Source organism: Halichoeres trimaculatus, unplaced genomic scaffold (genome assembly GCF_033239565.1).
Source record: "Halichoeres trimaculatus isolate MK-OKI-2021-1 unplaced genomic scaffold, fHalTri1.1 fHalTri1_scaffold_12, whole genome shotgun sequence".
Classification (NCBI taxonomy): domain Eukaryota; kingdom Metazoa; phylum Chordata; class Actinopteri; order Labriformes; family Labridae; genus Halichoeres; species Halichoeres trimaculatus.
Window position 1 is genome coordinate 26084796 of NW_027437190.1, and position 22884 is coordinate 26107679.

The 22884-nt window shown below is 41.3% G+C and overlaps 1 protein-coding gene across 7 annotated transcripts in view; it reads right to left on the reverse strand.

Annotated features, from left to right (window-relative positions):
- The window catches only part of map7d1a (MAP7 domain containing 1a), a 44457-nt gene extending 21816 nt beyond the window's left edge, over nucleotides 1-22641 (reverse strand). For 4 of the 7 annotated variants that reach the window (XM_074682798.1, XM_074682794.1, XM_074682792.1 and 1 more), the window contains exons 1-4: nucleotides 22257-22641; nucleotides 4494-4703; nucleotides 1046-1114; nucleotides 475-495 (exon numbers count right to left, since the gene is read on the reverse strand). In XM_074682798.1, the coding sequence (XP_074538899.1) occupies nucleotides 475-495; nucleotides 1046-1114; nucleotides 4494-4703; nucleotides 22257-22326 (370 nt within the window). In that variant the 5' untranslated portion in view covers nucleotides 22327-22641. The remainder of the gene's footprint in view (nucleotides 1-474; nucleotides 496-1045; nucleotides 1115-4493; nucleotides 4704-22256) is intronic. The other 3 variants (XM_074682797.1, XM_074682793.1, XM_074682796.1) reach the window with 2 other exon arrangements.
- Between the last annotated feature and the right edge of the window lie 243 nt (nucleotides 22642-22884).

The following is a 22884-nucleotide window of genomic DNA, read 5'->3' on the forward strand; positions in this document are numbered from 1 at the left end:
CAACTACTGAGCCAGAAGCTCAACAACTTAGTAATGTTTCATTACCAATGAGTGATTGGTTAATTGGTCTGACTATGTCTACATGATTTTACTGGAACTGATGCAGAAAAGAGGTTACTGAGCTTTAAACCAGGGAAGCATGGGGGATTAAATGAATGAATCAGCGCTAGAGCTGGGCAATGTGACCAGAACTCAATACTTAAACTCTTTAGAGTCTTTGTGATGGACAAACTGGACCAAAAGTGCATGCATGTGACTCAGAACTTTTGGAAATGAAAAAAAACATGCAAATACGAGTAGGATTGTTGAATGACGCAATGTGTTTTTACTTTGGTGAGTTCTTTGGTTTATTGCCCAACCCCAGTTAAAAACTACTGATCTGTAATAAAATAAGACATCCAGATGGATCAGGATGACCATAAAGACACATTACCACCACCACCAGCACCACATACACAACGGTGAGTGGCTTACCTTGTAACATGCTGAGCTCTTCTGCAGGGGTAAGAGGTAAGAGAAAAGACAGAGGCAACTGTCAATCATGCAAAGCAGTGTAAGAGCAGCCAGTAGCTATTGTGACAGCCATGTGTTTAACCAGTTCAAAGAGTGTAGAGGAGAGTGTACAGCGTCAGACAGAGTGAGTTTCAAAAACAGTTTAGATATCAGAGAGTTCATTACACTGCAAAATGCTGCACACGTGCTAAAATTGTCATCGTAAGGAAAAGCTTTTGTTGGCACCATAGCTAAGCTAAAATAAAACACAGAAAGCAAATGTACTGACGCAGCTGGTGAGTGTTACAACATGCATTTAGAAAAAAAAAGTGCTTGCTCATCTGAGATAAAATGGTGGCTGGGCTTTTGCTCATTTCACTTTTTTTTGATCAGCAGCCCAAACAACCATTTTCTCCTCCCTCTGCAACATGTGCATGCCATCTGCAGCCTGGAGCCAGTAGCAACACAAGTTCAACAGCTTCCACCCCAACACTAGAGGGAGCTCTCTCCCTGTGTAAAGGGTCACATATTTGTACCCCTCTGGTCCACTTACCGAGATATTTGGCCTTTTCTTCCCTCCGCTCTTTGGCTAGCTTCTGCCTCTCTTCTGACTTCATGATGTCTACGATGAGAAGAGAAAAACAAACATATAAACTTTTCAATGCCATCACATAGAGAAAGCATACACTCATTTTAAAAGTGATACTAAACAAATGTTGAGGCGTGTGTGATACGCACAAAGCTTCTAACGTTTCAGCCTCGATAAATCTCCTCTGCCATCTGGCTCTGGGTGTTTACTTTTTATGTTTGACTGATACGTTGTGCCTACAGGGGGGCACTGACATATATCTCCTCTCCCTGTGACATCCCTGATGTGTGCTCATACATCACATTCCTTCTACATACCTGAGGGGAACCTCACGGTGAAGTGAAGCACAGAGAGGAGCAGCAGTGCAAGCAAACAGTGAGGTGAGGTCAAAAATGCAACCTTCATGCGTCATGACTGCTTGTTCTTCTTCCTTTGTTTGTTTTTTTCTTGCAGTGACATCTTTGGCCAGAATTTCAAGTGTTATACCAGTATAAAGACTGCTTTTCCCATGAGCACTATCACCCACTGTCTGGAGACATGACTGTTGCCTAGGTGTGAATTTGTTTTAGAAGCAAATGATTTCCTACCAGTGTTCATCCAACAATTCCAACCTAACCAAGCAGAGCTAACATGACCTCACTCTTCATTTTATTGATAGACTCCAAAGTCTAAACAGACCACTGCAGTCTAATTGCTACATGTGGGTTGGAATGGAGATTATCACAAAGAGTTTAGCCCCTATTCTAGCCTTTAGCCCATGCTCTATCACTCTCCTGTTAGCTTTCTTCTGCTCTTCTGTCCTTTTCTTTTTGACTATTCAGCTTCAGTGTCCACCATCGCTACAAAATAAATCCAAGAATTTTTTTTGCAGTGGAGAAAACGACAAATCTTGCTTCTTACTGCTAAACCAGCATTATGTCATCATAAAAATTTCACTCCGTGTAGGGATGGGTACCTTTCACATTTGAAACGATACAGTACTGATTCTACGCACTTGGCAATCGGTATCAGTACTTTGCGGTACCAATTTTCAGTACCTTTGTGTGCATGCGTGGTAAAAAATATCAATTTGTTTAGTAATAAAATGTAATTTCTTTTTAATTTAACATATTTATTCTTCAATATATAACCCTGTAATGCTGTGTTCATGTCCAGCATGGAAAATCATCAACTCCTCCACTCCCTCACAGCCACAAGGATGTATTTAGGTACCTAAGCAAGGTACCTTTTGATTTTACCTGAATCGGTACCCAGTGCTTTTGACAGAATTCGGTTGGTACCTATAAAAGTACCTAATTCTGTATCCGTCCCTGATTCTGTGTGCTGTAAATGGCTTTACGTTCTCCTGGAAAAATCTGACCTGAACACACAGACAAGAAAAATAAAATCTTGAAATACCCGACTTTGGCACTGATAATCTAATTTGAAACAATTGTGAATATGAAAATATATAAAAGTGAGACTTGGAGATAGGTACCGACCAAATTCTGTCTGTAGTACCAAGTACTGATTCACGTAAGAACACGTCCTTGTGACTGTGAGGGAATGGAAGAGTAGGCAATTTTCCATGCTGGACATGAACACAGCATTGCAAGTTTATGGACAGAGGAATAAATGTCTAATTGAAAAACTGAGAGATTTTTTTTTTACCAAATAAACACACCAAAGTACCTAAAATCGTTGCTGTTGAGTACCGATATCGATTGCCAGGTACCAGGCATTGATACCATATTATTTTAAATGTGAAAGGTACCCATCCCTTGTGAGAATGTCTCAAGATCACTTGTAAAGTATCACAGGGTCTTTTCACAAACAGCTCAAAATTACCCTAAAGCACTACTGGATTCTAGCTGAGTTGCCAACAGTTATGCAGTGTCATTCCTTTTCAGCAATCTCTGTATGTGTTTATGACTTTCTGATAAATCAGCTTGAATTGTATACTGACTAAAACAGCTACAAAGTGAGACTATAAAGCAATAACAGACCTTTATATAAGGTATACTCTGCACTGCAGGGAGTCTGACACAGGTAACAGTCTTTATCTTGAGTCTTCACACCACATCAACTCCTCATTCTTCTACAACCAGATGTTCACCATCAAACACAAAGGAACTCAACCTTCAGCGTCTAATAGGTGGAGGTGTGAATCATAAACATAAGAACAATCTGCCACGCAGCCCTCTCCAAGAAAAACCTCTGACCCACTTTGATATTTATAGGACTATGTAAAGCTCAGTACAGCGTCGGTCCGTGTGATGTGCTGCTGTTCGCAACTCACCACCAGCACCATGTTAATCATAACGTCACATGGACAAAGCAGCAGAGACGAAAACAGAGCGGCCCAGAAAACACTTTTAGATTCAGCCACTGTTCACACACTCTGGCATGGTCTCAAACTGTCATCTGTGGGTTGTTTCGTTTAACTCTAAACGGGGGTAAAAACACACAGTCGATGATGCAGCCCTCAATGCTGAAACTGATGGTTTTTTTGCCCAATCTGACTCAGACCAGCTTTGCAGCAAGCCTCAAACAGCCCCCACCTGAACGACTGGACTGAAAAACCTCAGTTTCATTTTACTAATTAAAAAGCACCACAAAGTGCTTCCCATCGTCATTATGCTCCTCGGGGTGCAGCAAAACCTCACAAGTAATGAGCTTTACAAAACCGGCAGAAACGGAAAGACTAAAGGGACGTGTGGGTCATACTGGGAACGACCGACTCAACCGTACACTATTACAATTCTCTAAAAGAGACGGGACTGGAGGAAATAAAAGAATAGCATAAAACTGGAAGTCTTGTCACACTTTTGGGAGCAGTTTGGGACTTTGAAGGGAAGGGGGGTTATCCCTGTCACCTCATGGTAAGGGAATAAAGACCATGACCACAGAGAATGGATTAATGGATAAAGAATAAAGGAGGGAGAGAAAAGAGGCTTATTCTCCAAAATCCTTCAAACATGTTCCTTAGAGTTTTCATGTGCAGAGTTCAAGTAGCGGCACTGTGGAAATATCTGCGGCGCCAGGTCAAACTAAATGTCTTTGAATCCAGTTCCCTTGCCTACCTTTCATTCAGGCAGTGTGTAAGCTCATTCATCCATGTTTTTTCCAGCATATTTTCTTCACAAATTCAATTCTCTCTGAAGTATTTGATCATGGAGCTCAGATGTTTCCATATAAAAGCTTTTTCTCCTGACACTTAAGAGAAACTGAAGCAGCTCTATTGGATTTAACTTTGCATCTGAAAGCATGTGGTCACTTTCAGTCAGATACTAAAGCATTACTTTGCCTCAAGAGAGCTGAGCAGTGTAATGGTGCCATTAGAGAAGCTGCTTCATGGAAGCTAAATATAGCTTCAGTTCAGTTAAACTCTATGTAAGTTGAAGCAGTTTAAGACTCTTTCTTTTTTGTTTACCTTCCTTCCTTTTCATCCTGGGTAAAGGCGATGCAGGCGACCCCGGTGATCGAGAGATAACGTCAGATTTCGTAGGAGTCGTCAACCTCCGCTCTGCGTCTTTCTTAGCTGGAGACTCCATCCTCTGAAGGATGTGTTCTGTTTTCGGAGGGCTGCTTTCCCCCTCTGGATCAGGCCTCATAGGTTTTGTTTTCAGATCTGAGTGGGGAGCTGGTGGAAGAGAAAAACAAAGAAGAAAAGCAAGTGAGAAAACGACAAGGTAGAAGGTAAGACACACAGAGATGGAACTCAACCAGTTAGCCTTCATTCCTCTCACGACCAGGCCTGTGAAGTCATCCATCAGGGTGACGCAAACTTCCTGTGGAGCTGCATGCATCAAGTGTGAGGGGTAGAGTGAAACAAATGACTCCTAAGACAGAATCTAAGCTCAACTTTATCTCCTGCTAAAACTTGTACCATTAACTCTACGTCGAAAGCTATTTCTTCTCTGCACTGCTGATTTATTGACGGAGCAGCCTCAGCAAATGGCCCCACTCCCTGGCAGGACAAAACACAGTAATTGCTTTTTGGCATCCTGATGCCTCTATTGAGGTGAAGTGAACTGCTGAAGAAAACAAAATCAGAGTGATCATCTTCTTAGAAGAAGGCAAACTTCTTTCTGACATAAAAATGTCTCAGAGAGAAATAAAGAGGGAGAGACAGGTTATGCTCATGACTCAACTGTATCGTCTGAGAATTTCCAAGTTATGTGATGAAAGAAAAGCTGTTCTGGTTTGTTGTGAGAGCAGCTCCATGACTCACATTTGGCAGGCTGCTGCACTTGAATCTCCTGCTCAAACATTAGTTTGCCCAGGCTTTGACGGCCCAACAAAGCCTCTCATGGGAGGGGACACTTGGCTTTGTCCACTCAGCACTGTACCCCTGCGCTCTCTGTGGAACCCATGTTGGAGAACAGACTCTTCTGCATAGTCTCTGGAGGTAAACACTGGGGCAACATGCTGTAAATTATTCAGAGTTTGGCTAAAAACTACACAAACAGCAGGGGGGCGTCACTCTGGGACAGTGATGCACTCTACGGATGCCATTATTCAAGAGTTTGCAAAGAAAAGCTGATGCTGTGCAGCCTCAAAGAGACTTGGTTATGGCTTTCTATAGAGTGTGCAGCTGTGTAAAAATCTCTAAGAAAGCAAGCTATGTGACAATTTTTGCCTCCCTTTAGAGTTCTACAGTTTCATTTAGCAGACGCTTTTGTCAGAAGATACGCACAACGCAAGCAAGAATTTAGACAGAAGGAAAACCTGTAACAACAGTGCTACAAGTTGTTTGGCTGCAGGTACTGCCATTAAGTGCAGGATTTTTTTTGTTGTTGTTTAAGGTAGTGTAGAACAATCAAGCCAACAAACCGCAATTAATTGTTGCAACAATATACTTCAACATTCAGAAATTAGAGCTGAAAATTCCCTAAGAGCTCGATCTGAGACCTTCTGACTCATTCTACCACTGATGACAAAGAATAGAAGGGTCAGCTTAAGTGCCTTAGTGTTCCCTGAACAGATGAGTTTTCAAACATCTCTTAAAAGTCAAAAGGGACTCTGCGGGTCAGGTAATTAATATATTAATAATAATAATAATAATACATTTTATTTATAGAGCGCTTTTCAAGGTACTCAAAAAAGCTTTACTCAAGTAAATAATAAAAAAGCATATAAAATAACAGAAAATAAAACAGGAAGAAGCAAGACAAAAAGACAAGAACAGCGAAGTAAATTCAGAGGCAATCAGACATCAAAAGCGTCTTTAAAAAGGTGGGTTTCGATAAGTTTTTTGAAGGTGGAGAGGTTGGGACAGGTACGGATGTTTAGCGGAAGAGTATTCCAGAGGGTGGGGGCGGCAACAGAGAAAGTTCTGTCCCCCCAGGTTCAGTGTTTGGTGTCAGGTGGAAGGGCGAGGAGGTTGGCTTCAGATGATCGAAGGTTTCGAGAGGGGGTGTAGTGGTGGAGCAGGCTAGAGAGGTAGGAAGGGGCCTGGTTATGGAGGGCTTTGTATGTGAGGAGGAGGGTTTTAAAGTGTATTTGCTGTTTGACGGGGAGCCAGTGAAGTTTCTGGAAGGACAGGAGTGATGTGATCTCGGGAGCAGGTGTGAGTGAGCAGGCGGGCAGCAGAGTTTTGGATGTATTGTAGTTTATTGAGTTGTTTCAAGGAGAGGCCGTAGAAAATTCTACTGCAGTAGTAGAGTCTGGAAGTGATAAAGGCGTGGATGAGGGTTTTCAGCGGTGAAGAAGGAGAGAGATGGACGAAGACGGGCAATGTTTTTTAAGTGGAAGAAAGCAGTTCTGGTAAGTTGGTTGATATGGTGATCCAGAGTAAGATGGGAGTCAAAGAGGATACCAAGGTCGTGGGCATGTAAGGATGGGGCGAGGGAAACATTGTCAAATGAGTGTTAATGAGAATCAAGGTAATTAATTCCACCATTTGGGCACAACAGAAGAGAAGAGTCTGGCTGGAGATTTGGAGCTGTGCTGGGCTGGGAGCACCAGGCGTCTTTCACAAGCAGAGCGTAGTGGGCGAGAAGGAGTGTAGACCTGGATGAGGGACCCCAGGTAGGCAGGAGCTGTTCTTGTCAATGCTCTGTAAGTCAGAAGAAAAGCTTTGAATTTGATTCGAGCTGCCACTGGGAGCCAGTGAAGCGAGATTCACAGCAGGGTATCGTGCTGTTTTGGGCTGGTTAAAGACCAGACGTGCTGCTGCATTCTGGATCATCTGAAGAGGTTTAAATGGACACGCAGGGAGGCCTGCTAGGAAGGAACTGCAGTAGTCGATGCGTGATATCACAAGGGCCTGTATCAGAAGCTGTGTGTCAGGTAAGGTCTGATCCCCCTGATGTTGTAGAGGGCATATCGACAAGATCAAGCAATCGAGGCAGAGAGGCTCAAGGCTGAACGAAGATTTGTTTGAGAAGCTGTCGGCTAAATAAACACGTCAAATTCATACTTCTACAACAACAGTAAACACTAGAAGCAAAGACTTTTTTTGTTCAGCTACACTCATGGAAAGTCTTCTGGGAAATGGAGGCAGAGGCTGGTGACCCTGAGTTGGACGAACCCTGATGGCCGCAGAGAAAACAGCAGTTTGAGTCCATGAAAGAGTTCAGCTGGTAGACAAGACATTGTGTTTCCCCTGTCGAAGCATGCCACTATTAAATAAGCATTCCCCGGGCGGCGATGTGCTCTGACAGAGAGGGGCCATTGTTGTGGTCTCTGCATGGCAACGGGACTGCAGCCAAAACATCGCAATGACAGCAAGAGGAGAGGAGAGGAGAGGAGGAGGGAGAGGGGATGGTAGTGAGATGAACGCTGGGATGGGTTCAGTCCAATTTAGTGACAGAATGCATCTTTGTGGGAAGAAGCTAAGTGCTGGAGCCAGTAATTTATTCAGGGATGAGAGATTAAAAATAAAATTGTCTTCTGAACGAAAAAAAAGTGCAAAGCCAGAGAGAAACTCAGCACCCCAGGGTTGCAAACAGCTTCATTTAAACACGACTAAACCCATTAAAACTGCTGTTTCCTCTGTGACTAATCCTTCTACTGCACCGAGAAAAGACAGAAGACTTTATGTAATACATGATCTGAAATTATCTACCACATCCCAACAGCTTTTCTGCAAACGAATGATGCTTTACACAACCACAGGTGTTCCATTTTGAGTGCTCAGGTGCTCGTAAGTCTGCGGGTGTATCATTCACACTGTTTTCTCACAGGGCAGATATGACAGCTATAGAATACCACAGCTGATAATAGTTGACAGACAGGTGTATTGTGTAAGAGCTCCCCGTACACCTGAGAACAGCAGCCACAAAGACCTGGCTGGCTGACAGCACTGTGGGCGATGGTCAGACAATCACTGTGATCTAGACGGTCAATGACAAAGAGAATGGAACTGTAACACACTCTGGTATGTTGGTGGCACTGACAATGAATACCAATGAAACCTGAAGCTCTCTGAAGGAAAATGAGAGATGGGAGCAGAGGGAGAGGACTGCTGCTGCACAGCAAGAGACTGAAACAAGGACTGATTGATGCAGCACCGACTGTCGGCACTAGTAGACTAGAGGGAGAACAGAGAGTAAAGCAGAGAAATAATGGTAAAAAACCAGAGAGTGTGAAGAAAAGTTGGAACCAGAACTACTTGTTAGAGACACAAATTATTCATATCTTTTATTACTGAAGACCCAAAATGCCATCCAAGAGTAGCCAGTCTCCTGCCACAAGCCCAGGCTGCAGCTCCAGTGGAATGTCACCCATCGTCATATATCGTCAGTCTTCAATTCTTTAATATTTGGAAGATGAGCTAAAAACCAAATGAATTTCCCTTCTGGGATTAATAAAGTATTTTTTATCTTTTATCTTTATCTTTATATTGCTGTAATTCTCTACTACCTGGATGTAAACGGACACAGATGAAAAATGGTATCTCATAGCTAGGGATGGGTACCTAATTAGGTACTTTTTTACATACCGACCAAATTCTGTCAGAAGTACCGGGTATCGATCCATGTAAAATCAAAAGGTACCATGTTTAGGTACCTAAACGCATCCTTGTGACTGCGAGGGAGTGGAAAAGTAGGCGATATTCCATGCTGGACATGAACACAGCATTTCAAGGTTATATATAGAAGAATATATTTGTTAAATTGTAAAAAATATATATTCTATTATTGAACAAATTAATATTTTTTACCACATACACACAAAAAAGTACCAAAAATTGGTATCGTTGAGTACCGCTACCGATAGCCAGGTACCGGGCCTTGGTTCCGTATTGTTTCAAATGTGAAAGGTACCCATCCCTACTCATAGCGCGGCACAGTTCGGTGGAATACTGGTCAACAAAGTTACCTGTTACCTATAGGAGGACTGAAGGCCAGTGGCAGCTAACTTCAGCCACACTGATTGAACCAATTTTACACTGTATTGTTGTTGTGTTGAATTAATTGAGTTAAATTTTGGTTTTTGAGTGCTTTCTTACTGCCAGACCAGTAAGCTAGTCTGAATTTAAACTTCTTTTCTAAACTAAGATTTCAAAACATATTTTTGCAGGATGCAAAGCAATGAAATTATGTTTTTTTAAGTTACGTAACATTTTGTATGAAACATCACCTGTAATGTTAGCAGATTCTTGTAATTTCGAAATATATAACAGAAACAGATGTTAAAATGATTGTGTAACAGCCCAACAAAGCCCTGATTACCAGGGCCTGTATGCATGCCCTGCCATTTAACAAACCGTTAGTCCTAGCAAATAATCGGCCAGTTAACTAATCACACCATGGGAGCGGCATAGGTGCAGGATACATCATCATTATAGGGAACCTCCTAGAAAAGCCCATCAAACAAAGTTGAACTGCACCCCCTTCACTCAAACAGCTATAAACTTTGCGAGTTGTAACGGTGTAACTGAGAGAGTATCAAGAAAAACATTTTTTAGCTGGAGAAATGGAAATTTTTTTACAAGACTAAACCTGGATGAACAGCTGTTATCAGTGAGTCAGTCAGGTAAACAAAGAGAAAGGGAAAGTTTGGCGATCTTGAACAGAGTAAATGCATGATGTGTTTCCAAGCGCACAGTGAAAAACTAAAATAAAATTGATAATATGAAAACTGCTTTGTGAAACAAGCGCTCCAGCAATGCCCCAGTACCTCAATGAATAACTTTTAAAGCAGTTTATGAACTCCAACATTTCACCACACATATCTTGACACCTTGCCACCTTTCAAAAGGATTGTCTTTGTATATCTTGTCTCAAACGGTAACGTATCGCGCAATGTCTGTCTTTAAACAGCTGAACAGGCGCTGTTATCCTGCTGTTAGCACTTGTAGTGGTGGGGTCTTTTACCCTGTTAACCTGGCTCATGCATACCACTAATCAATTTTTCTTTTCGCCACTAGTACAAAGTCTGTCTTTCCCGATAATGGCTTGTCATGCATACAGGCCCGGGCCTTTAAGGTTCAAATGATGCATGCTGGTCAACAACTCTCGCTTTCCTGTAACTGAAGAAACGCTAAGTGTAATGACTGATTCCTACACCATGCCTGACCCAGTCTGACATGATGATCGGTACAGAACTTTGAAAAACTGTTTGCTCAGTGAACACTTTCAGCAAACAAAACTGGGACACATTCTGAGGAGAATGCTGAGGTAATATTTACACAGATGTACTCGATGTAGTGACACAATCTGTTCAGCAGTCTGTGGACTCTGTGTCCTCTCTGCAGTCAAAGACAAAAACAAATGGGAGCTAAGCCAAGCTAATCAAATTAGTAAAGAAGTTTTGTAATAGAGAAGAGAAAAGACAAACCAGCTTGAGTAACTGCCTTCTTACAGTATTTACACTTCAGTTTCCAAACGCTCTGCACACAAGGGACGACTCCAGTCACAAACCATTAGACACCCCACCCAAACCCCTCCCTCCCCTGTGACATCACTTACATTATTCATTGTCATAAATCAATGTTCACCAACTTCCTCCAAGATGCTCCTGTCTCCTCTGAGCAAGAACATGGAAAAACACTTTGGTAGGGCTCATCATTGGAAAGCGAGAGGAGAAAAGGCACACAAGACATTTTCCATTCCTCTAGTCATCCCGTTCAATTTAAAGGTGTGGTGTTAAAAACAGACTCTTTCAGAGGGTCTGATGGTTTCAATCAGGTTTCATATATCAACAACAGAGTCCAGTATTTCTTTAACATGTTTTATTTCTGATTGAAGTCAGAGCATGTTGCAAGCCCAAAGCTTTTTATTTATAACCCCTGATATGTGTCGCTTCCAGTATAAATGTCACAAGTGCGTGATGGGGGGACCAGGTCATTCCACCACTGTGTCAGTATCTGAGATAGTTACAGAGACTTTAGAGGCAGGCTGACTGTGAGTTGGCGGAGCTGGCAGGATGAAAGTGTGTGTATGTGCATGTCTGGGTGCGTGAAGCTCCTGCTGTGTGTTTAGCTGCTGTGGTTCTGCAACACTATAATGTAATGTGAAATCACAGACTGGGAGACTGGTGTTACACTATTACAGGTTTAAAATGTAAAAGCAAAGAGGCAGTGACTGCAAAGTTGCATCACAACAAGTTGTGGACTCATTTCTACATCACAAAGAAAATTGAGTAATGAGCTAATTGCTCCTTTAGAATAATATTTACATTTGGGGAACAACATCTTTTTTGTTTTCCTATAAAATATATATTTGATTTGATTCCTGAAGATTTTGTAGCTTGTTTAAATTGTTTTTTCCTTTTGTGAAGCAGCTTGTCACAAGTATTCAATTAGGACATAATAATCCAAAATAAAATGAAAAAAAAAAAGTTTTTTAGGTGATACTGCGTCATGTAATGGCATGTAATAGGTTTATTACTCTCTAATTTGGAGACACTAATGGATGGTGAATCAGTCTTTGGAGCTCATAAAAGCAATGATGTCATGGTATGGTTGCTTTGTTTTTCACCTCCCACAAAATGGTATTCAACAGCTACAGCATGAGACCTAGCAAAATAGGTCAGAGGCGGTGCAGGAATCTGCAGCATGCTGTGCGTGATCACTCACAGCACATCACACTGTCACCTTGCACCACAGCTCAGTTAGCCCCATCATGCTTCCCTATGGGGGCCCCTCTAACTACTGGTGCCAAACAAAGCCTGAGGCACTCAGCTGAACCCATTAGCATGCAAAAAAACATGCTACAACACAATAAGATATCTGTAAAAGTCAGCACAAATGCCAAAGAACCCCCACAGAGGTGGGTGTATGCATGCATGCATGCATGAGCTCGGTGTGGAAGCAGAGCGGCAGGTTGGGAATCAGCAGGTAGTTATAGCACAGACTGCGCCCTTTTTTCCATGAAGGTCTGCTTGGTTGGATAAAAACTGTGCAACTTCAGGTGTTGGTTTGGAAAAATGTAGCACAGGCTCTGCAAAGCTCATTAAGCATTTACTCCCAAAGTGCAATCACAAAGGTCCTTAGTGCAATACAGATTGGCTGATGACATTGTGAGTGAGGAGCTCAGCTGAAACTGGGACAACTAGTAATAAGTGCCACACAAAATGTGATTTAGCAGAAATCCAATTTCACAGCATATTACTTTGTTAGCATAGTTTATAAATACCCGCAGAGCAGAGTCTGGTTTTTTTTTTTTCATCTCGTGCATCCTCAGTTTCCACTTAATTAGACTTTTACAGTCACCAGCCAAAGCTTTGGTGCACAAGAGCACTTCAAATTTAATTCTTTGAACAAGCGCTGAATGAATATTTATGAGAATGCAATGATGAAACACACACATAAGAAAGCAGAGGAAGGAGATTTGAGGCACATGCAGGTTTTTTTCAGTATCTGTACAGGCTATAGGGTCTGAGAGGCGGCTTTAATTATCTCCATGTTTGGGAGTCGTGAGCAAGGGTAAGAAAACGCTCGTGTCTTCAGCTGTGCAAAACACATGACTCACTGTATGACCGAATCAGCAAACTATGACAGCACATTCAGACGACTGTTTGCTTATCAACAGCTTAGGGAGGGATGCTTTCAGTCGCTGTAAAAAGCTACAGCAAAGAAAAACTCCCTGATACTCAAAGAAGCAGACACTCCAAGTGTTGAGCAGACACAAAGAAGTCGTGATAAGTTTTACAACGATCGTAGTGATCAGTCACAGTGATTACAACTTACAAGTGCTGCTCATTCTCAGCCCAGCAACCAGAGCACAGACGCTGTCTCTTCAAGACACTGTGCAGAGTAAATATATAGGACAAGGCATGAAATATTCATAAGGCCAAACACAATCTTCTCTGTCTCCAGCTGAACAGATAAGAAGAGAAGAAGCTGCACAGTCAGACGATGGACTGGAGTAACTGACGCTTAAAATAACAACAACAGATAGTAGTTGCAAAGTCTTAAACTTTACTTGGTAAACAGGCTGAGAACGCAGCACATTCCCTTAAAAAATGGAAATGAGGCAAACAGGAGAGGAAACAGACCTGGAGTGTGAAATCAAAAGACTGGGAAAGGAAAAGGGCGGCAACCCAGGATAAAGAAAGCAGGAACTCGTGAAACACAGAGAGAATGGATCTGCATCTCATTTGTGAAGGGCCAGGGGACTAATGAACTACCTCATCGCTTACCCCTCTAACCCGTCGCCCCTTCACCCCGTTGTGTCCCTCCTGCACCGAATAGGGGTGATGTAAGAGGGGCAAAGGGGGCCCAGACACACAGGAAGCGCAGTGTAAACAACAAGCACTGACTCCATGCCAGACCGGACCCAGTGTGTATGTGTGTTTAGAGACCAAAGTTTTCATTACAAGTGCTTACAACTGAGGACTACAATTTTAAATGAAGGCTGAGATACACATCATTTATCTGCACAGAAACTGCACTTTACTATCAGAATGGTTCATTTAACTGAGGCTGTAATAAACGAGAACTTTAACTCTACACCAAAAATATTGTCAAAGTTTAAAATAAATGTTTAGCAACTTGTTGTAAGGTGATAGGAATGATAGCTTATCAACCTTTTTTATATATAGTTTATATTTATTTCATTTATGTTGTTATTTAAAAAAGTATATATATGCAATATAAATATAAAAGAAAAAATCTGATATGAATGAAAGAAAAATCTTATTTCATCTGCCTTTTCTATCACAAAACAATAAGTCAACACTTGATGAAACACTTACAAAAGAAGTAATACTTTTGTTCCCAGCATGCCTATTTACCTTCTATTGGATCATTCTTGGAGCAAAATGAAAAGCAAACATGATTCACAAACACAAAACTTAAGTTCTACCAAAAAAAAAATCAAAAATATTAGGGTGAAACTTGTTAAGATAACCTGGAGTCCAAAAACAGAAGATTTCTTACCAACAAGATGAAGAAAAAAAAAAAAGAAAAGAAAAAAAGGTACTTCATCTGGTTTACCAATTTGCAAAGCTGTTATTGGCTGATTTTGTGTTGTGTGTCATAATAAGAAAAGGACAGCTTTATTGGTCTACCGATTAGTGGCATTTTGAAATAATCCATTATAGGCAAAACCTGCACATTGGATTGTAACAGTCAAATGAAAAAAAAGTCCAAAATAATATCAGCACTATTTACGAGCCGTTGGTCAGCATGCTCTCTAATGCTCATCACCAGCATCAGCATAGACAATCAAAACAGATACTGGTTGACCTCTTGTGATCATGACACCATTGAGAAATCAGAAATTGAGTGACAAATCCACAAATATAAAATTTAATCGTTTTTTAGTCAAAAAAAAAAACAAAAAAAACAATCACGAATTTAGTCAGAAAGTTGAAACTTTAAAGTTTAAACCATGTTTTCAAGCTAAGTTTTTTCAATGTGTTGTTCACTTTTTTTAAGCAGCAGATCAAAACCTACAAAATCCATCTATTAACATTTTCTACTTTCTACTTTCTACTTTATTCCAGACACCTATGTCCAAATATATTTATAGCAAAACAACAAAGAATGAATAAAAAGAAATTGAAAAGTAAAAATAAAGTTCATATATTCAATCAAATAAGGTGTTTAAACCTGTAATTCCTTTTCCCTGAAAGTCTGGTCAGCTTCCCTCTTCAACACTGCATTTAAAAAAATAGGTCAAACACAAAATCTGATGCAAACTGATGAAACGCCTCATCAAGTTTCTGCTAAAGTCTGCCTAATAATGATGAAAGTTTCTGCACACCGATCTCAGAAGTCAAAGACAAGAGAGCACTCTGTTTAAGTCTGGTCGCTGAATACTGATGTCTCTCAGTCAGTTATTCCAACAGATTTCATGCCATCACCTGGCCTGGCTGAGAACAATCCCTCCCATTTAGCTGCTGCTGCTGCACTGTTGTATGCACCAAAGTGACTTTGCTCATGAGAGGAATTACTTATGAGAGGTGCAAGCAGCTCACGTCTGCTGCCCCCAACCAGCTTCAGCAGAAATGGATAAACGAAGCAACCTCAACAATCTGGGGAGACTGAGAGTTGCCAAACTTTAGCTTTTCTCAGTGAAATGCTGCAAAACCTGCGATTCAGAACAAGAAAGTGAGCCTCCCCCACTCCTGAAGCATCTTTGTAATTAATGAGAAGATTCAGACCACACTCAAGTCTTTTTTTTTTTTTTTTACCAGAACAGCCTTGTTGACATTTGGAGGGGGCTGTGACTGTGTGTGTCCTAGTCTGGGGTATAGCAATCAGAGTTGTTGTTTGTCATCTTTCCCAAATGGTTGTTTTTGTCAACATTACCTAAGGCAAAAGTACAGTGAAGGCAGTAATCTGGTGCCTTTTTAACGTACAATTACACCAAGCAGTCATCATTCTGTCTCCAAATAAAAGCAGCACTTTTCAGCTTGCAACAGGGGTTTGAAGAAAGCAGGTGATTCTGACTCCTTCAGATTCATATCTTCAAAAGACTTACACTGTAAAAAGATACAAAGTAGCTACAGCTGCAGCTATCGAATATTTTAGTATCCGAGTATTCTACTGAAAATCCCATCGATTAATCGAGTAATCAGATAAAATACATTTTTTGTTTCGTTGAAGAGCAGTTATTTTTCAAATGAAAATTTTTCTCTTTAAGAAATAGAATTTTCTGATACTGCATGTCAATAAGAGCACTTGCTTTGGTAGCTCCAAATTTTTTTAACACACTTTGACACGTTTTTTGTGCCTTGTACATCTCATCAGTATTCTCAATATAACTGTGAGAATAGGTCAAACAACAAGACGGCGTACCGTACAACAGCCAAGTCAGAACAACATGTGTTTACAGTAGAAGAAGTCTGCCCTTTAGCTGAGCAGGGACTGGGCTAATATTAGCCCACAGGTCTGGTGACTTGAACAGTCAGGCGAGCACAGTGCAGATCGTCTGAGATATTTTCAGACCTGATGGAGGTGTTGGGGGGAAAAAAAGCGACTCAGTCCGCATCAAGACTTCCCTTCCCCTGTCCTTCCTGTCATCTCTCAAGGAGAAGTGCTGCACAGCTGACTGAACATAAATTTAGGCTGCATCATGAGCCTGCTCCTCGTGCGTGAATGAGGCAGACTGAAAGACAGAGAGGAGCTACAGAGCAGATGCTTTTCAAACGCCACATGTGTGCACACACATGTGTGGGCCTCTTTAAGGAGGGGGGTTGGTGGTAAAGGCAGCATATTTCTTTAGCATACCATCACTTTCTTGCTGCACAGCTGCAGCAGATGTGCAGCATCCTCTGCCAGAAATTCCCCAAGATTATATCCTTCGAATATAACCCTAAGGAATTTAATCTTCAATCAATGGTTGAAATACTCTTTGGGTGTAAAGCAAATGACAAAAAACTCCTCTGTGCTCTAAAGATGTATAGAAGTCTGCCTTTCCTAGGGGCACCACTGGTTTAACACTTTAAGTGTATCGTCCCAATAAACTAATCCCAGAAACTATGTCTTCGCCTGAACTTAAATCTGTTTCCAAAATCATCATTCTGTATTATATTCTAATGTGACCTAGCTTGGGTAACTTTGTTTCACATCACAGAGCAGCTCTTCTTCTAATCTCCAAAGTCTTCTGAGCTCTGTGACCTGCTTTTTACTCCTTCAGCTCAAAGTCATCATAGGTGGTCCATGACAAACCCCAGCTCTCTGACTGATCAACTGTATTCTATATCAAAGGGTCTGGTTATGAGGATAAGACTGACTGAGCAGGGGAGGTGAGGACAGGTTGTACATCTTACAGTCATCCTTCAAACTCCTACTCATGAAGACAGGTGAGCTCCTCAGGCAAAGTTTGAAGCAAGCTGCATCTATGATCAGTTTTTTTAGTCATGATCACCCCCAAAAAACAAGCTCCTTCATCAGCAGTAAGCTGTTAAATGTGAAGCAACACAATCCGTCTTTGTTATTTTGAGCTCCTTCATTGTTGCAGCTGGCTGGAGGTGGTTCAAGGGTAGACAAGTACAAGCATAATCCTCTCTTAATCCATGTTTTCAGAATAAATACTGAGATTTTTCCTTAAGAAAATTAGGTTACGTCTGTTATTCACATTCCAAAAATCGAACAAGAACTGTGCCTGATGCACAGATTGACTGCTTTCCCCAGTTAAGTACTCTAAAGAGAGGTTGAGACTTTGTACAGTTTGAGTGCCGGCTAATGGGAAGGCTTTCAACATTATTTGCCTTTCCAGAGTGCTGGGTTAGAGATCCATCTCTGTTCCCTCATGAGAGGTCAGCGTCTGGACAGTGTGATTTACACCATCAGGGTGTGAGAGAGAGGAGCAGCACTGGAATAGTCCCTCTTCTATGTGAGGAGTTTGAAAGGTTCAATCAGTTTTTCTCACCTTTGTTACATTAGAGCATGTCTCATCTTTCTCTGGCCTGATGACAGTGTATTTATGGCTAAGATTCAAGAGAGAAATAAAGTTTTCCCGCAAAATGTGCAGTGCCATCCTTACAAGCTCATGCAGAAAATTTGAACAACTAACCTTTTTTTTCACCTTGTTTTCTCACAGGCCCCAACTTTAATCTTACAGTGCATTAATCATTGTGATGAGATGAATCATGCTCAAAATTGTGTTTACATACATTTTCTGCCAAGTGGACTAAAAAAAACAAAGTGCATATAGGAACATCTTATTAAACTACATTTGAACTGTGCATAGGCTTTTAGCTAAAGCGCTGTACGAACTGCAGAAACTCAACAACTCTTTACAGCTTGCTTGTTGAAATGAATGTATTTATCCTGATGTATAAATGTGCTTCATGTAAATCCAGATAAAAAAAAAACACGTGAGAAGGCACAAGACTTAGAAACAGGGACAAAATGGTGTAGTCAAAGCAAAAATGAGTGTAAAAATGTTCTTTGCAGGTCAAAATAGTCCCAAAAAATCATGAAGAACCGTCCTGATTAAATCCAGAACCTGATCCTGACAAAAACAATCCTGACATATTTTTCCCATATCCGCCCCTAATGGAAAACATTTTACTTTAGAAGAAGCAGAGTTTGCAAAACACAGCACATAGCACTGCAGAGAACTGACTACCTATCATCAGGTAACAAGAGACAAGTCTATAATGATGGTTCAAGTAGGGCTAGATCCAAAAATAATCAAGATCAACTATTAGAGCATCTAACTGACATAAGACTGCCATGTTGATTGTTTTGGTTATTCCCCCCTTGAGTTCTCTCTATACATTTGACTTATTTTTTCACAGAACATTTCGATCTTGCTGTTTTAAATTCCACTGCTCGGATAAATAAATCTTAATTTTTCATCTGTGCATGTTCATTCCAGTTACTCGTTTCAAAATTACAATATAAACCAAACAGAGAGTGGGATAACCATGATTTAAACCAAAATTAAGGTGGATCAAATTCACTGAATCATGATTTTGATTCTTGCCATTATCACCCAGCCGTAATTCAAGTATGTTTAACAACACAAAGTGTCTGATTTTTTACAAAGAAATCACAAAAACAAAAAGTAAGCATATAAAGCATTCATAACTTACTGCTACAGCGGCTGGCCCTTGGTCATTTTCACAAGATCAAATGTGACCCTCAAGGAAAAATTTTAGACAGCCCTGACCTCCGAAGCTTACCTGAGTACTTGAGATTTTTTTTTAATGCAATTGGTCTGTCATTTACAATTTTAAAGTTTGAAATAAAGTGTGCTCCATCAGAAAAGGAAATGAGGCTCAGTCACTGTCATGCTGCGTTTTTCAAAATACAGAAGCTCTGACCAAAATAAATAGACCATGATTCAACACTGTTCAAACCAACACATTGTGAACATTCTCAAGGCTGTAACACCCTCTCTTTGGTGTTACATTTTGAATCCAGTAAGCTAGGGCCCAAAGGAGCCAAAACCACTTAAAATGTGTCACCGTCCAAAAACTTCACAGCAGATTCAAAAGCAGACCTCTCTGCACAGTGCTGGCAGGACTTCAGTCAGTTCTTCATGGTTCAGATATTTCTGCTCTCTCATTCTGTCTGTTTCTTAAAACTTCATCAAACTTCAAAACAGAGTGAAGTCCCATCCCGTGCTTTGAAGTCTTCTGAACATGCAGGAACTGGAAAGTCCCCCCTCACAGTTTATCCACCAACAACACCACCTGAAGTGGCTTTAGAGGGATAATCAATTTATCTATACTGTAAAGGAAATGTGCTATCTAGTGGAAGAGTGTGATCAAGTATATACAGTCTCTTTTAATCCTTTTAGTCATGCCTGGAAAAAAGCTATTTGATTGACAAAGCAATCTGTGATTGCAGCCACCAACCAAGGGTTCAATGGATTATGCAGGATGGAGCACACATGGGTTGATTCCCTTTTTGTGCACCATTGAGGGATAATTGGATTAAAAACAGCAAGACTGGTTGAAACGCAATTGCTCCAAATATAAAAAATATTCCTACATTTAATTAAGCTGCAAAAATGATGTGGTTCTCAAAAAAATGTTGTTTCCAGTTTTAAGAGATATCAAACTGAGTGCACCAATACATCTCCAAAATTACATGGAGATGAAGTGACGCCATGATGTGCTTCCCAAGGGATACACAGACACCCTTAAATGATACACTCATGTTCAGAAACAATGGCTCTTCCCATTGTTTCTGCCTTCTTTATTAGGCAGAGAGTCTTGGGAGGCCCTTTGGGACACAGCCCACTGCTAATTTGCGTAGACACCAAAGCAGCTCTGTTGCCAAAAAATTGGGGCATAGTTGCACGTAGTCTCCTGATTACATAACAACTCCTGCAGCTGAAGATGTGTAGCTGGCTGATCTATTTCATGATGTGAAAGACCTCATAGTTAAAGCTAGTAGATTCTCCCATATTACACAGAGGACGAGGACAGCACAGTCTGACTCCTCGTCGAGGCTCTTTATCCTGTGTTAGGATGTCATAAAGTACCACGTCTTTACTGATAGAAACAAAGTTTGCATAATAGCACATTAATGTTTCTGTATCCTACACTTTGCATGCCAACTGAAAAACTGATCTGAGCAGCCATTTTCATCTGAATGTGCTTTAAAAAGGAAATCCTTAAGGAAAATAAAAGTTTCCTTTCAGCTCAGCTGGTCACAGCTTGGCTGTTCAGGTACGGAGATTAAAGAGAGCGACTAAACAGAAACGACTGTCAAAGGGTGGAAGAGCAGGGAGCGCAGAGAGAAGAAAGCAGCATAAAGAAAAGAGGGATTAGAAAATCTCCTCCAAAAGTCCTGACAGCAGATTCTCACCATGCTGGGTCAGGCTTTCAACAGTTCTGGTTTAAGGCCTAGTTTTCAGGCAAGACAGATCAAGTGAGCTTCTTTGTGCTCATGTTTTCACAAAAGATGGAGACTTTTTCAAAGAGGCTCACTGGAAAAGTAGTGTTTTGCAGGAGGAACACGCTATTTAGAATGGGTGTGGAAGAAAAGCATATCTGGGTTTCAGAGGTGAAGTCTTTCTCAAGGGCGACTTTAAGGTTGAAAAATGCACAAGACCATAAGACTCTGACTTGTTAGAGACAGCTGTAAAAACAACTCTAAGTCATTGTCAGTACAATCGGGAAGCAAAACAGTGTGACATCACAGGAAAAAAAAGGCAACCTCTGCTGTGAGTCATGATGTATATACATGCTCCCAGGCCCACTTTAGCTTTATGCTTATGTTCGGTTATGCTATGGTAGTTAAAAGATACTTCTGTCTGCCGGTCAAGATTCCCACGATCAGGGTGGAGCACGCCTCCCCTCCTGCTTGATGCAGAGCCAAAACAGGCTGACCTTCCTACATGAAGACCCCGGTCGGCAGGAAGGAAGTTTTTTTGTTGTCAGGAGGAGGAGGAGGTCACATTGTTTGTCCACTTCTATTTCCAGAATCAGTCAATGCAATGTTAAAGAAATGAGACTGGAACACAGCTGGGTGTCTTTAAACTTCAGATTGGCTGATTTCCAACTTTCAATCCTATTCCAAATGGAGACACTTGCTTTTGCAAAGTGAGTGTGCAGAGAGGACACTTGAAGATCACATGGTTTTAATTGCATATAAAACTGTAACTAAGCCACATCTAGGTGGACTCCTCCTGCACTTTGGATCTTGACTTAGATTCCCCAAGGTTTTGCAAATACAGTTTGATGCATCAGAGGAAAATGGATTGTGTCTGCACCTGTGCATCAAACTATCCTCTGCATTTGGAAAACATCCTGTGGTGGAGCAGCAAAGAGTAGATCGGAAAGGATGCCAGACCGCCTCCTAGGACTGCATCACGTTAGTAGTGGGCTAAACACAACATACGGAGGGGGATGGGGTGGTACTAGTCAGATTACCTCATCTAGCGCAAATTGTGTTATTATAACCCTGCTGACTGAGCACTGTGAAAGAGAAAAGATAACATATCTCTAAACAGACAGCTATGTGAAGTCAGCTGATGATCACTGCAATTTTTTCAACCATCTTTTATCGGCATCAAGATGAAAATCCTGCATGTGGTTTAGGTGTTAAGCTTGTGGACAACAACAAGATTGCATTAGCGTTGTGACTTATGGACTGTCTGCAACCACACCACATAATGGATTATTCATAATTCATCACACACATGTACTCCAGTCTACGCTTTCTATTGCTTCACCTTAATTGCACCAGGGTTTTTCAGCCCTACAATAAGCCTGACAGGCAACCCATAAAGTTAACACCCGCCATACAACGTTTTATATCATTTAATTGCAATGTGACAGAGGACATGAATGACAAAGCACCCGTGTGCCATTTCTAAACGAGACTTACATGTTGCTCCTGGCAGGATATTTTCCTCCATTTCGGCGGTAATACCCTCACTTTCTGCTCTTTTGTTCATTCAAACATGCGAGTTTCGGCTCTTCCTCTCCGGCACTCCTCTCATTCCTCAGGCAGAATGGAGGGGAGAGAAACTTGGTCGAGTCACTCCAGTTGCACCAAAAGTCCTGAACGAACCGGGTAGGGAACCTTGAGTCCAAATAGGGATCTAGGATAGCCTCAAAATAAATTAATAAATAATAATTCTGCTCGTACCAGCTTTTTAACCGAAGCACCGGTGGCTGCGTTGAATCTGAGGGAATTTGGGAGAGGGAAAGCAGTGGAGGAGGAGTGAGGGAAGTTTCTCACTCTCCGGCACACCACAGCTGATGCTTAGCTCGTGCGAACGGTCCCTCGCTGGACTCGGGATCGGAATGTACCATTACCTACAGGAGGGTACGGTTGTTCCAAACCGTATTGTTTCTGAATCTCTCGGGAAAAAATACAACACGCAAGAAACATATATCTAGAATTCTCCTTTAATCCCAACATTAAGTGACTTTTGTTTGAACTCGTGTACTATTGATTGATTTCGTCTTGTGAAGAGAGAGTACCCCCCCTCACCTAGAATTGGTTTATC